We start from the raw sequence: 13469 nt of genomic DNA, 5'->3' as shown, positions 1-13469 counted from the left end.
CAAAAATGTCACGCTGGACAGTGCTAGGGAGTAATCTGCAAATATAAGCTGAGCAAAGTTTGAATTGCCTTGTCCAGAGAAAAAACCTACAAGTGAACACCTACACCTGCCTACAAAGAGCTAACAAGCCCCTGGCAGCTGCCAGCATCAAAGCACAGCGGATGTTTCTAATACAGGGTAAGGATAACAATATCACCTTCTGTTCTCTCCAGCTTCTTTTCCCTGCAGTCATATTTTGCTTCTTATGATTTTTTTAGTCTCTGCATCTTCTTGGACAGCACCGAGCCCGACGACAAGGATACGAGAGTCTTTCCCTGCCGGACGGAGAGAACCAGGAAAACAGTTAAAATAAGAACAGGGCAGTTTGAAATTCATACTTGCAACGAGAAGCAGCGCCTAACCAACAGAACAAAGGTAAACAAAGCATGATACCTCCCTGGGGACAGAAGACTTATAAACTCTCCAGGATTTACAATTCTAGCGACCAACCCCTTCAGGAGAGCAGCCAAGTGTCCCATGGGGTGGTGCTGCACCAAAGAACCATCTGAGAGGTTCCAAAGAGTGAAATGCACAAAGAGTGAAATGCATCTAGAGCCCAAGTACAGCCCACATTACAAATTCCCACTCCCCATGGTTTGTCCTATTGCAGCAGGCCAGGCGGCAGGGCAGAACAGCTCCGGCACAAATACCTGCACACACCCGTGACACAGAACGTGACAAACAGGGGGACATGAAACACGACACAGCATGCTTGTGGTGAGGGCCTCGAGGGGAGAAGGGAAAAGGGACCCCAAAGACACACCAGGGAACACGGCACACCGGACAACACAACACAGACCAGAGCTGTTCTGCACTGCCCGCCTGAAAGCTGCCATCAAAAGTAGAGCCTCTCCCTTTAGCTCTCCTAAGAGGCCCTTGGAGAAGATTGCTTTTCCCACTGCTCATTTTTAAATCTGCCCCAAGAACTCGCAACCCACTACTCTCTCATCTCCAGGCCGTGGCCCCCTACTTATCTTTTGGATGATCGGTGATGTGGATCCACGTTCCACCTGAAATGAGTCTGCCAAAAATCCGGAGATCCATCCCTAAAAGATTCGGGTTTTGAAGCCCAGAAATGCCGGGCTTGAACGCCAAACAATCCGATTTTGAACCCCAAATCTTCCCCGATTTTTTTCCCCTTCCAGGACCCAAAGGTCCCGGTCTGGAACCCCCAGAGTCGCGATTTTCAAGCCCAACTTTCCCGGGTTTTCACCCCCAAAATCCCCACCCAAATGCATGCCCAGAACGGGGGGGATTGAAGCCCAAAAGCCCCGACTTTTCGGGCCGGAGTTCCGGGAGTTTCCTGCCAAAATGCCCCGGATGTTTCCCGCCAAAATGCTCAGGGCTTGCGGGCGCGGCAATGGTGGCGGCGGGATCGGCCCGGCTCAGGTTGGGGGTGTCCGCGGGGGGGGTTGGGGGGAATCGGGGGGATTTGGGGATGGTAGCCGAGGCTGGCGGGGTCCTGAGGCGATTTCGGGGGGAGTTGAGGCTTTTTGGGGGGAACGGGGGGGGATTTGGGGGTGGTAGCCGAGGCTGGCGGGGTCCTGAGGCGATTTTGGGGTGGGTGGGATAACGAGTGGACAGAGAGGTGTGGGAAATAGGGAACGTAGGCCCAAAGGAATGAGGGCGAATTGATGTTTAGTTTGACCAACAGATCGCTTGGCTCACAGAATATTCGTGAGCTCATTGCTTGCTGTATCAGTGTCTGGTGCTCTCTTCAATAAACGGAACTTGCTGCTGACTCATGTTGAGTGTCCGAGTTTTCTCATCCCCGACAAAGGCCTCATTCTGCGACAATTCTTAATTTATCAGCCCAATTTCCCCTTTTTTGCGTCCAAATTTTCCTTTTTTTTCCCCACAAAAAATTTTCCATTTTTTGGACCCGAATTTTCCTTTTTTTCAGCACAAATTCCCTTTTCTTTTTACCCAATTTACCTTTTTTGTTTCTCAAATTCCCCTTTTTGAGCCCAAACTTTCCCTTTTTGGCCCCAAATTCCCCTTTTTTTCTCCCCCAATTTCCTTTTTTTGGTCCAAATTCTTTTTTCCTGGACCCAAATTTCCCGTTTTTGGGGCACAAATTTACCTTTTTGAGTCCCAAATTCTCATTTTTTGGACCCAAATTTTCCCTTTTTTCAGCCAAATTCCCCTTTTTGTTGCTCAAATTCCCTTTTTTGGGCACAAATTTCAATTTTTTTGTCCCAAATTTCCATTTTTGGGTCCAAACTTCCCATCTGAGCACCCAAATTCCCATTTTTGGCCACAATTTTTCCTCTTTTCACCCAAATTCCCTTTTTAATTCCAAATTTCTCCTTTTTGTTGCTCAAATTCCCCTTTTTGAAGCAAATTCTCCTTTTTTCAACCAAAATTCTCCTTTTACGACCAAAATTCCCATTTTTGGACCCAAATTTTCCCTTTTTGGGCACAAATTTCCATTTTCTTCATCCAAATTCCACTTTTTTGGTCGAAATTCTCCATTTTTGGACACAAATTCTTCTTTTTGACCCAAATTTTCCCATCCTGGACCCAAATTCCCTTTTTTTGTCCCAAATTCTCTTCTTTTTTTGACCCAATTTTCCCTTGTTGTTGCGCAAATTCCATTTTTTGTGCACAAATTTCCATTTTTTAGTCCCAAATTCTCCTCTTTGGACCCAAATTTCCTCTTTTTTGGTCCAATTTTTTTTTTCCTCAACCCAGAAATTCCATTTTTGGCTCCAAACCTCCCCTGAGTGCCCAAATTCCCATTTTTGGGCACAAATTCCCATTTTAGGCCAAAATTCTCCTTTTATGACCCAATCTTTCCCTTTCTGGTTCAAGTTCCTCTTTTTTCCCGCCCAGTACTTCCGCTTCTGTCCGGGACTACATTTCCCATCGTGCCCTTCGCTCACTTCTGCTACAAACCCCGCCCACTCTTCCTCTGTACTCCCGCTCCGTTCCGGGACTTCATTTCCCATCATCCCCTTTGTCAGCTTCCGCTTCAAACCCTACGCACTTCCCCTCTGTACTCCTGCTCCTTTTGGGACTACATTTCCCATCACCCCCTTCGCCAACTTCCGCTATAAACCCTGCCCGCATCTCTTTAAATCCTGAGGCGACTTCCGCTTCTTTTTCCCGCCACCGCCGCCATGTTCCTGCAGTGCTACGAGAACGAGCGCGGGGAGCGCGTTTATACCCTCAAGGTACCGAAGAGATTTTGGGGCGATTTTTGCAAATTTTGGGCGATTTTCGGGATTTTGGGGAGGGTTCTGAAGGGATCCGCGGGGTTTGGGTGCCTTGGGAGCGGTTTGGGAGCAATGAGGGAGACGTTGGGTGGGCTGAGGGGGGAATTGGGACGGGAGTTGTGAGGCGAAAAGGGGAAATTTGTTAGAAAAAAGGGGAATTTGGGAATAAGAAATGGGAATTTGGGACTGGGAATGGGGAAATAGGGACTAAAAAGGGAGAATTTGGGACTAAAAAAGGGAAATTTGGGAATAAAATAAGGAAATTTGGGACTAAAAAAGCGGAATTTGGGACTAAACAGGGGGGATTTGGGTCCATAAAGGGGGAATTTGGGGCTAAAAGGGGAAATTTGGGTTTAAAAATGGAGAATTTGGGGCAAAAATGAGAAATTTGTACCAGAAAAGGAATATTTGGAACTAAAGAAAAGGAAATTTGGGACTAAAAAAGGGGGAATTTAATACTAACAAAGGAGAATTTGGGTCCAAAAAAGGGAAATTTGTACCAGAAAAGGAGAATTTGGGTATAAAAAAGGGAAATTTGGGTCCAAACATGGAGAATTTGGGCTGAAAATGGGAGAATTTGGGTCCAAAAAAGGGAAATTTGTACCAAAAAAGGGAATTTGGGTGCTCATGTGGGAAGATTAAACTCCAAAAGGGGAATTTGGGCTGAAAAAAGGGAAAATTTGGGCTCCAAAAGAGAAAATTGGGGACTAAAAAAGGATAATTTGTGTCAAGGAATGGAAAGTTTGGGTCCAAGAAAAGGAATTTTGGGGTGAAAAAGGGGAGAATTTGGGACTAAAAATGGAGAATTTTGATCCCGGAAAGGAAAATTCGGGACTAAAAAATGGGAATTTGGGGGATTTTGGTGTCGCAAGGGGGGAATTTGGGGGAGTTTTGGAGGAATTTGGGGGATTTTGAGGAAATTTGAGGATTTTAGGTGTCCTTAGAGGGAATTTTGTGGGGATTTTGGGGGGATTTTTGGGGATTTTGGGTGTCGTGGGGGGAATTTTTGGAGGAATTGGGGGAGAATCTGGGGAATTTTGGAGGATTTTTGATGTCCTGAGGGGGAATTTGAGCGAATTTGGAGGAAATTTGGGAGGAATTTGGGGATTTTGGGGGGAATTTGGGGGATTTTGGGCATCATGAGAGGGAATTTTGGGGATTTTGGGGCAATTTGGGGGATCCTGAGGGGGAATTTGGGGGATTTTGAGAGAATTTGAGGATTTTAGGTGTCCTTAGAGGGGATTTTGGGGAATTTTGTGGAGATTTTTGTGGATTTTGGGTGTCCTGAGGGGAATTTGGGGGATTTTGGGGTAAATTGGGTGTCCTGAAGGGGAATTTTTGGGGATTTGGGGAGGAATTTGGAAGATTTTGAGGGGATTTGGGGTGTTCTGAGAGGGAATTTTGGGGGAATTTGGAAGATTTCGGAGAATTTGGGTGGAATTTTGGTTTCCTGAGGGAGGAATTTGGGGGAATTTTGGTTTCCTGAGGGGATAATTGGGGAAATTTGGTGGATTTTGGAGGAATTTGGGGCATTTGGGGTGTCCTGAGGAGCACTTTGTGGATTTTGGGGCAATTTAGGGGATCCTGAGGGGGAATTTGGGGTATTTTGGAGGAATTTGGAGAGAATCTGGGGAATGTTGGAGGATTTTTGATGTCCTGAGGGGGAATTTGGGGGATTTTGAGAGGAGTTTGAGGGATTTTGGGGGGATTTGGAGGATTTTGGGTGTCTTGAGGGGGAAATTTGGGGCATTTTTGGGGATTTTGGGTGTTCTGAGAGGGAATTTGGATGATTTGGGGGGAATTTAGGGCATTTTGGGAGGAATTTGTGGGATTTTGAGTGTCCTGGGGTGGCAGTTTTGGGATCTTGGAGGAATTTTGGGGTGTCCTGAGGGGGGAATTTGGCGGGAAATTTCGGGTGTCCTGAGGAGAGGAACCTGGGGGGAATTCTAAGGATTCTGAAGGGAATCTGGGGGGATTTCGGCGGATTTTGGCTGTCCTGAGGGGGGATTTCGGGTAATTTATACGATTTTGTACAATATTTTGGGATTTTGTGAAATTTTCCCCTCAGAAAGTGTCCCCGGCCGGGCTCCCCACACGCTCGGCCCACCCCGCCCGCTTCTCCCCCGATGACAAATTCTCGCGGCACCGCCTGGCCCTGAAACGGAGATTCGGGGTCCTGCTCACCCAGCGGGGCCGGGCCCTGCTCTGAGGAACCCCAAAAACCCAAAATCCCCCCAAAAACCTCCATGGAGCAGATGGAGCTCAGTCAAACATGCTGAGCTGAACGGCGTGGAAGGGAGGGGTTAAACAGGAGGAAATTGTAAATATTAAAGGGTTTGGGAGCTCGGAGGTGTCTGAGTGTTGGTGGTCAAATAAATTTGGGGTTTTTTCATTGTTTTGGGGGGGGGGGTTGTAGGGTGTGGGAGGGAATTAATGACGATCTGTGGGGCGCGGGGGATGATGGGAATTGTATGCGCGGGTATAATGGGCTCTATGAAGCGCGGGGGGTGATGGGAGTTGAAGGCGCGGGTATAACGGGAGCCTATGGAGCGCAGGGGATGATGGGGGTTGTATGCGCGGGTATAATAGGTATCTATGGAGCGCGGGGGATGACGGGAGGTGTAGGCGCGGGTATGACGGGGCTCTATGGGTCGCGGGGCATGATGGGAGTTGGAGGCGCGGCTATAACGGGGATCTATGGGGCACGGGGGATGATGGGAGATGTAGGCTAAACGTATCTAAAATGGCGCCGACTCCAGGCCCCGCCCCAAAGTCCTATTCCCTGGCGCTGATTGGTTGCAGGAAGTGACGGGCGGGAGCGTCAGCCAATGGGAGGCGGCGGGGGCGGGAACTGAGGGACTGGGGCAAACTGGGACAGAGGGGACCCTGTTACTGGGAGCACTGGGACAAAGGGGCTCTGTACTGGGAGGGACTGGGGGCACTGGGGGTCACTGGGACTGAGGGGCTTTGTTACTGGGGGGACTGGGGGAGGTAACTGGGATGGACTGGGAGGGACTGGAAGAGTCTGGGAGGGACTGGGGGTCACTGGGAAAGAGTGCACTTTGTTACTGGGAGCACTGGGAGGGACTGGGGGGAGTTACTGGGAGGGAACTGGGATGGACTGGGAGGGACTGGAAGAGTCTGGGAGGGACTGCGACAGAGGGGACCCTGTTACTGGGAGCACTGGGGGGGGTTACTGGGAGGGAACTGGCAGAGACTGGGAGGGACTGGGAGATGGAACTGGGAGGGACTGGGGGTCGCTGGGACAGAGCGGTCTTTGTTACTGGGAGCACTGGGAGGAACTGGGTTATACTGGGAGGGACTGGGAGTTACTGGGAGCTGTAACTGGGAGGGACTGGAGCTGTAACTGGGAGTTACTGGGAGCTGTAACTGGGAGGGACTGGAGCTGTAACTGGGAGGTCACTGGGGTCACTGGGAGGTCACTGGGGTCACTGGGAGGGCACTGGGGTCACTGGGACAGAGCGCACTTTGTTACTGGGAGTACTGGGAGGGACTGGGGGGGTTCCCAGTCCGGTACTGGTCCTTTACTGGTGTAACTGGTCTGTAACTGGTGTAACTGATATGTAACTGGTGTGTAACTGGTCTGTAACTGGTGTAACTGGTCTGTTACTGGTCTGTTACTGGTCTGTAACTGGTGTAACTGGTTTGTAACTGGACTGTAACTGGTGTGTAACTGGTCCCGTACTGGTGTAACTGGTGTTACTGGTGTAACTGGTCTGTAACTGGTCTGTTACTGGGAGGGGGCGTGGCCTGGGATCCTCCCCAGTCCCATACTGGTGTGACTGGGAGGGGGCGTGGCCTGTGCCCACCCCGATGACGTCACCACCTATAAATAGCCCCGGCCGTGCCGGAGCCGCGCGGGGGCAGCCGGAGAGGCCGGGCAGGTACTGGGACAAACTGGGGCAAACTGGGGCAAACTGGGACCCACTGGGGCAAACTGGGACCCACTGGGGGGCACTGGGAGGGACTGGGATAAACTGGGAGGGACTGGGGGGGGCAGGGTCGGGTCCCCCCCCCGACCTCGGGGTGACCTTGGGGGGAAGGGGCCGCACCCAGTAAGCCCCAGTTGCTCCCAGTAAATACCAGTGACCCTCCCAGTGACCCCCAGTGACCCTCCCAGTAACCCCTCAGGGCCTCCACCTGTAACTCCCAGTAACACCTGAGGGGCTCCACCAGTAACTCCCAGTGACTCCCAGTTTGTCCCCCAGTGACTCCCAGTTTGTCCCAGTAACTCCCAGTAACCCCCAGTTTGTCCCCCAGTACCTCCCAGTTTGTCCTCCCAGTAACACCAGTTGCTCCCAGTAACTCCCAGTAAGTTCTAGAAGCTCCCAGTGACTCCCAGTTTGTCCCCCAGTAACACCAGTGACCCCCGAGGGACTCCACCAGTGACTCCCAGTGACTCCCAGTTGCTCCCAGTAAGTCCCAGCAAACCCCAGTTTGTCCCCCAGTAGCTCCCAGTGACCCCCAGTAACTCCCAGTTTGTCCTCCCAGTAACACCAGTAACCCCCAGGGGCTCCACCAGTAGCTCCCAGTAACTCCCAGTAGCTCCCAGTGAGACCCAGTTCGTCCTCCCAGTAACCCCTGACAGGCTCCACCAGTTTGTCCCAGTTCCCTCCCAGTTTGTCCCAGTTTAAACTGGTCCAGGCCTGGATTTCCCCCCATTTTTCCTCTTTTCCCCCCATTTTTTCCTTGGATTTCCCCCCTTTTTTTTTTCTTTTTTTCAATTTTTCCCCAATTTTCCCTTTTCTTGGATTTCCCCAATTTCCCCATTTTTTCCCCATTTTTTTCTTGGATTTTCACCAATTTTTCTGGGATTTTTCCAAAATTTCTCCCAATGTTCCCATTTTCTTGGATTTTCCCCAATTTCCCCCTTTTTTCTTGCACTTTTTCTTGGATTTTCCCCAATTTTCCTTTTTCCTCTTGTATTTCCTCCGATTTATTATTTTTTCGCTATTTTTCCCCAAATGTTCCCAATTTTCCCATTTTTTTCTTGGATTTTTCCCAATTATTCCATTTTTTCCAAAATTTTCCCCATTTTCTTCCCATTTTTCTTGGATTTTTCCCCCAATTTCCTTTTTTTTTCTTGGATTTTTCCCAATTATTGCCATTTTTTCCAATTTTTTCCCATTTCCCCCATTTTTTTACCTTTTATTTTTGGATTTTTCCCAATTTTCCCCAATGTTTCCCCTTTTTTCTGGTATTTTTCCCAGCTTTCCGCGTTTTTCTTGGATTTTCCCCTAGATTTTTTCTTGGATTTTTCTCAATTTTCCATTTTCCTTCCATTTTCCCCAATTTATCCTTTTTTCATTCATTTTCCCCAAATTTTCCCTTTATTCTTGGATTTTTTTTCCTTTTATTCCCTTTTTTCTCCTTTTCCATTAATTTCCCTCAAGTTTTCGCTTTTTTTTCTGGATTTTCCCCAATTCCCCCCAATTTTCCTTTATTCTTGAGTTTTTTTCCCTTTTTCCCCTTTTTCCATGAATTTCCCCCAATTTTTCCCTTTTTGCTTGGAATTTTTCCCATTTTCTCAAATTTCCCCCATTTTATTTCCATTTTTAAATGAATTTCCCTCATTATTTCCCTTTTTTCCCCCTGGGTTTTCCCAATTTTCCTCTCTATGTCCAATTTTTTCCCGAATTTCCTTCAAATTTCCCCAAGTTTCCCGATTTTCCCCCAATTTTTCCCAATCTTCCCCAAATTTCCCCCCAAAATTTCCCCAAAAAGGCCAAAAACCCCCAGGAAAATTGGGAAAAGAATTGGGAAATTTGGGGGGTTCTGTAGGAAAAAGTGAGGTGGAAAAAATGGGGAAATTGTAGAAAATGGCGAAAAATTGGGAAGAACTTGGGAGAAATGGGGGGAAAATGGGAAAAGTTGGGAAAAATGGGAACAATTTGGGGGGCAATTGAGGAAAAAATGAGGGAAAGGGGGAAAACTGGGGAAAAATGGGAAAAAATTGGAGGGAAATGGAGAAAATTGGGGAGAAATTGGAAAAGAAATGGGAGAAAATTGGGGAGAATGGGGAAAAACTTGGCAAAAACTTGTGGAAAATTGGGAAAAATTGGGGGCAAATGGGAAAAATGGGGGGAAATTGGGTGAAAAATGGGAAAAATTTTGAGGAAAATGGGAAAATTGTGGGAAATCCTCTCCCCCGTGCAGGTGCGGCTGCGATGGCGCCGAGCGCGGCTGGGACAGGTGAGCCTGGGGGCGGTGACGTCATCGAGGGGCGTGGTGACGTCATCGGTGACGTCACTGACTGAGCTCCGCCCCTTGCAGAGCCGGTGAAGTCGGAGTGGGACCGGTTCAACTATGGTGAGTGTGCCCAGGTTTGCCCAGGTGTGCCCCACGTGTGCCCAGGTGTATCCCAGCTGTGCTGAGGTGTGCCCAGGTGTGCCCAGAGTGGGTTCAGGTACCCCCAGGTGTATCCCAGATGTGCCTCAGGTGTGCCCCAAATGCCCCCAGATACCCTCAGGTGTGCCCAGCTGTGCCCCAAATGTGCCCAGGTGTGTCCCAGGTGTGCCCAGGTGTATCCCAGGTGTGCCCAGCTGTGCCCAAGTGTGCCCAGGTGTGCCCAGAGTGGGTTCAGGTACCCACATGTGTGCCCAGGTGTGCCCACATACCCCCAGATGTGCCCAGGTGTGTCCCAGGTGTGCCCCAGATACCCCCAGGTGTGCCCAGGTGTGTCCCAGGTGTGCCCAGGCGTAGGTTTGGTTGTTTTGCAGTGGTTTGGGGGCATTTTTGGGGTGGTTTTGGTGGTTTTGGGCTCTCACCTGTCCCAGGTGTGGTTTTGGGGTTCCAGCTGTGGTTTTTGGGGTGGTTTTGGGGCTGTTTTGGGGGTGTTTGGGGCTGTTTTTTGGGTCTCACCTGTCCCAGGTGTGGTTTTGGGTTCCAGCTGTGGTTTTGGGGCTGTTTTGGGGGTGTTTGGGGCTGGTTTTTGGGTCTCACCTGTCCCAGGTGTGGTTTTGGGTTCCAGCTGTGGTTTTTGGGGTGGTTTTGGGGCTGTTTTGGGGGTGTTTGGGGCTGGTTTTGGGTCTCACCTGTCCCACCCCAGATTACGAGTCTCTGCGCCTCGGGGGTCTCATTGTGGCTGGGATCTTCTTCGTGCTTGGGGTGCTTCTCATCCTCAGTGAGTGACCAAAAATGTCCCAAAATATCCCCAAAATACCCCAGAATTACCCCCAAAAAATATCTCCAGAATATCCCAAAAAACTCCTCCCGAAATTAGCCCAAAATATCCCAAAATTATCCCCAAAATTATCCCAAAATTATCCCAAAAAATATCCCAAAATATCCCAAAAATTAATCCAAAACATCCCAAAAATCCCAAAATTATCCCCAAAATCTTCTTCGTGCTCGGGGTCCTCCTCATCCTCAGTGAGTGACCAAAACCCTCCAAAAATTATCCCAAAATACCCCAAAATTACCCCCAAAAGCATCCACAAAATATCCCCCAAAATCCCCCCAAATCCCCAAAAATTCCCCAAAACTTCCCCAAAACTCCCAAAAAAATCCCTCCAAAAATCCCCCAAAAATTCCCCCAAAATCCCCAAAACTCCCCAAAAAATCCCCAAAAAATTCCCCAAAATCTCCCCAAATACCCCCCAAAACTCCCCAAAAAATCCCCAAAAATCCTCAAAATTTCCCAAAAAATCCCCCAAAAAAATCTCCAAAAATCCCAAAAAAATTAAAAAAAAAATTCCCCAAATCCCCAAAACTCCCCAAAGATTCCCCAAATCCCCAAAAATCCCCCAAAGTTCCCCAAATCTGCCCCAAATCCCCCCAAATTTCCCCAAATTGATCCCAAATTCTCCCAAAATTCCCAGCAGGGACCCCCCAGTTCCCTGCCAGTCCCTCCCAGTATAAACCAGTATAAACCAGTTCCCTCCCAGTATAAACCAGTTCTCTCCCAGTATAAACCAGTGACCCCAAATCCCCCCAGTTCCCTCCCAGTCCCTCCCAGTTTGTCCCAGTCCCTCCCAGTTCCCTCCCAGTAACCCGAAACCTCAAACCAGTAACAAAAGCCCCATCCCAGTACAAACCAGTAACCCCCAGTGCCCTCCCAGTCCCTCCCAGTATGGTCCCAGTGCCCTCCCAGTTTATCCCAGTATAAACCAGTGACCCCCAATCCCCCTTTAGCCCTTTCCCAGTCCCTCCCAGTGCCTCCCAGTATAAACCAGTTCCATTCCAGCTCCCCCCAGTCCATCCCAGTTTCTCCCCCCAGGTCGCCGTTGCCGCTGCAAGTTTGACCAACAGCCAAAGTAACCGGGGATACTGGTTTATACTGGTTTATACTGGGAGGGACTGGGAGGGCAATTGGGGATACTGGTTTGTACTGGGAGGGACTGGTAGGAACTGGGAAAGGTTCAAAGGGGGATTGAGGGTCACTGGTTTATACTGGGAGGGACTGGGACAAACTGGGACAGACTGGGAATGGGTTTGGGAGTTACTGGTTTATACTGGGAGAGGGAACTGGGCCAAACTGGGACGGACTGGGATGAACTGGGAATGGGACTGGTTTATACTGGTTTGTACTGGGAGGGGAACTGGGGGGCACTGGGAGGGGCTTACTGGTTTATACTGGTCCGTGCCGGTCCATACTGGTTTATACTGGTCCGTGCTGGTCCATACTGGTCCGTACTGGTTTATACTGGTCCGTACTGGTCCATACCGGTCCGTACCGGTCCATACCGGTCCGTGCTGGTTTATACCGGTCCATACCGGTCCGTACTGGTCCATACCGGTCCGTACCGGTCCATACCGGTCCGTGCTGGTTTCAGGACGGGGCAGCCGGACGAGACCGAGGGGCCGCTGCGGCAGTCGATGAGACGTGAGTGGGGGAGGGGCCTCGAACCCCAAAACCCACAAAATTCCCCCCAAAAATTCCCCTCAAAATCCAAAACTCCGAAATATCCCCAAAATCCTCCTCAAAATTCAAAAATCCCCAAAGTTCCCAAAATTCCCCCCAAAATTCCCTCAAAATTCTGTGAAAATCTCAAAATTCCCAAAATTGCCCCCAAAATTCCACAAATTCCTCAAAATTCCTCCCAAATTCCCCCCCAAATTTCTGGAAAACCCCAAATTTTCCAAATCCCCCCCCAAATTCTTTGAAAATCCCAAAATTCCCCAAATTCACCACAAAATTCCCTTCAAAAACCCCCAAAATTCCCAAATGTCCCCAAATTTTCCCAAAATTTCAAAAAAAATTCCCCAAAAATCCCATTCCAAAATACCCTGAAATCCCCCCCAAAAACCCCAAATTCCCCAAATTTTCACATTTCCACAAAATTTCCCAAAATTTCCTGAAAATTCCTCCAATTTTTCCTGCCCAGGTCTCTCCACGCGCATGAGATGAAATTTTGGGGTTTGGCCCCACGGAGCCTCCTGCAGCCAAAAATCCCAAAAAACCTCAGAAACCCCAAAATCCCGAACCCCAAAATGAAAAGAAATTCCTCAAATCGTCAATGCTGAGCCCAAAAATCCCCAAAATTCCCCCAAATCCTGACCCTGAAAATCCCCAAAATTCCCCCAAATCCTGACCCCAAAAATTCCACAAAAATCCCCAAAATTTCAAATTCCCCCCAAATCCTGACCCCAAAAATCCCAAATGCTCAAAATCCCAAATGCCTACCCCAAAAATGAAAATAAATCCCAAATATTCCCCCAAAATCTCCCAAATCCTCAACCCAAGAATCCCCAAAATTCCCCAAATTCCCAAATCTCCACCCCAAAACTCCTCCAAAATCCTGACCCCAGAAATAAAAAAATTCCCCAAAACCCCAAATCCCGACCCCAAAATCCCAAAAAAAGAAAAAAATTCCCAAATCCTGACCCCAAAAATCCCCAAAAAATCCAAAATTCCCCAAAATACCCAAAAGTTCCCCCAAAATTTCCCCCAAATTCCCCAAATCTCCCCAAATGGCCCAAGCCGGCCCCAATAAAGGAGGCCCTGTTCGGCTCCTGGCACTGCCTGAGGGGAAAATTTGGGGATTTTTGGGATTTTGGGGAAAATTTGGGAGAATTTTGGGGATTTTAGGGGAAATTTGGGGATTTTGGGGGAATTTTTGGGGATTCTTTTTGGGATTTTTGTGGGATTTTTGGGGAGATTTTGGGAATTTTTGGGGAGATTTTGGGAATTCTTTGGGACTTTTTGGGATTTTGGGGAATTTTTTTGGATTTTTGGGGAATTTTGGAGGA

At 48.8% G+C, this 13469-nt stretch overlaps 2 protein-coding genes across 3 annotated transcripts; both read left to right on the top strand.

Moving 5' to 3' along the window:
* The first annotated feature begins 3094 nt into the window (after positions 1 to 3094).
* Positions 3095 to 5606, top strand: NOP10 (NOP10 ribonucleoprotein). The gene is made up of 2 exons (XM_059491461.1): positions 3095 to 3215; positions 5326 to 5606. The coding sequence occupies exons 1-2, from the start codon at positions 3162 to 3164 to the stop codon at positions 5464 to 5466; spliced, it is 195 nt and encodes a 64-aa protein (XP_059347444.1). The 5' UTR covers positions 3095 to 3161; the 3' UTR covers positions 5467 to 5606.
* Positions 5607 to 6872: 1266 nt separating this feature from the next.
* On the top strand, positions 6873 to 13235 carry LOC132086010 (phospholemman-like). 2 transcript variants are annotated; one of them, XM_059491470.1, is made up of 7 exons: positions 6873 to 7162; positions 9435 to 9470; positions 9552 to 9587; positions 10327 to 10401; positions 11497 to 11533; positions 12053 to 12102; positions 12605 to 13235. In XM_059491470.1, exons 2-7 carry the CDS (start codon positions 9446 to 9448, stop codon positions 12625 to 12627), a joined length of 246 nt encoding a protein of 81 aa, XP_059347453.1. In that variant the 5' UTR covers positions 6873 to 7162; positions 9435 to 9445; the 3' UTR covers positions 12628 to 13235. The 2 variants fall into 2 exon arrangements, with proteins under 2 accessions (XP_059347453.1, XP_059347454.1); XM_059491471.1 differs by lacking the exon at positions 6873 to 7162 and adding an exon at positions 7536 to 7589.
* The last annotated feature ends 234 nt before the right edge of the window (positions 13236 to 13469 follow it).

This window comes from Ammospiza nelsoni, chromosome 34 (assembly GCF_027579445.1).
Source record: "Ammospiza nelsoni isolate bAmmNel1 chromosome 34, bAmmNel1.pri, whole genome shotgun sequence".
NCBI classification, from domain to species: Eukaryota; Metazoa; Chordata; class Aves; order Passeriformes; family Passerellidae; genus Ammospiza; species Ammospiza nelsoni.
The sequence above is the reverse complement of the archived record's forward strand: the minus strand, read 5'-3'. Positions and strand labels throughout refer to the sequence as shown.

What these genes read in the sequence shown, in the direction of transcription:
- NOP10 (XM_059491461.1), top strand. Translation starts at nt 3,162, where the DNA reads ATGTTCCTGCAGTGCTACGAGAACGAGCGCGGGGAGCGCGTTTATACC. An exon ending in AGCGCGTTTATACCCTCAAG is followed by an intron (nt 3,216 to 5,325) that starts GTACCGAAGAGA and finishes TTTTCCCCTCAG; the next exon opens with AAAGTGTCCCCGGCCGGGCT.
- LOC132086010 (XM_059491470.1), top strand. Translation starts at nt 9,446, where the DNA reads ATGGCGCCGAGCGCGGCTGGGACAG. An exon ending in GTGGGACCGGTTCAACTATG is followed by an intron (nt 9,588 to 10,326) that starts GTGAGTGTGCCC and finishes GTCCCACCCCAG; the next exon opens with ATTACGAGTCTCTGCGCCTC. An exon ending in AAGTTTGACCAACAGCCAAA is followed by an intron (nt 11,534 to 12,052) that starts GTAACCGGGGAT and finishes TGCTGGTTTCAG; the next exon opens with GACGGGGCAGCCGGACGAGA.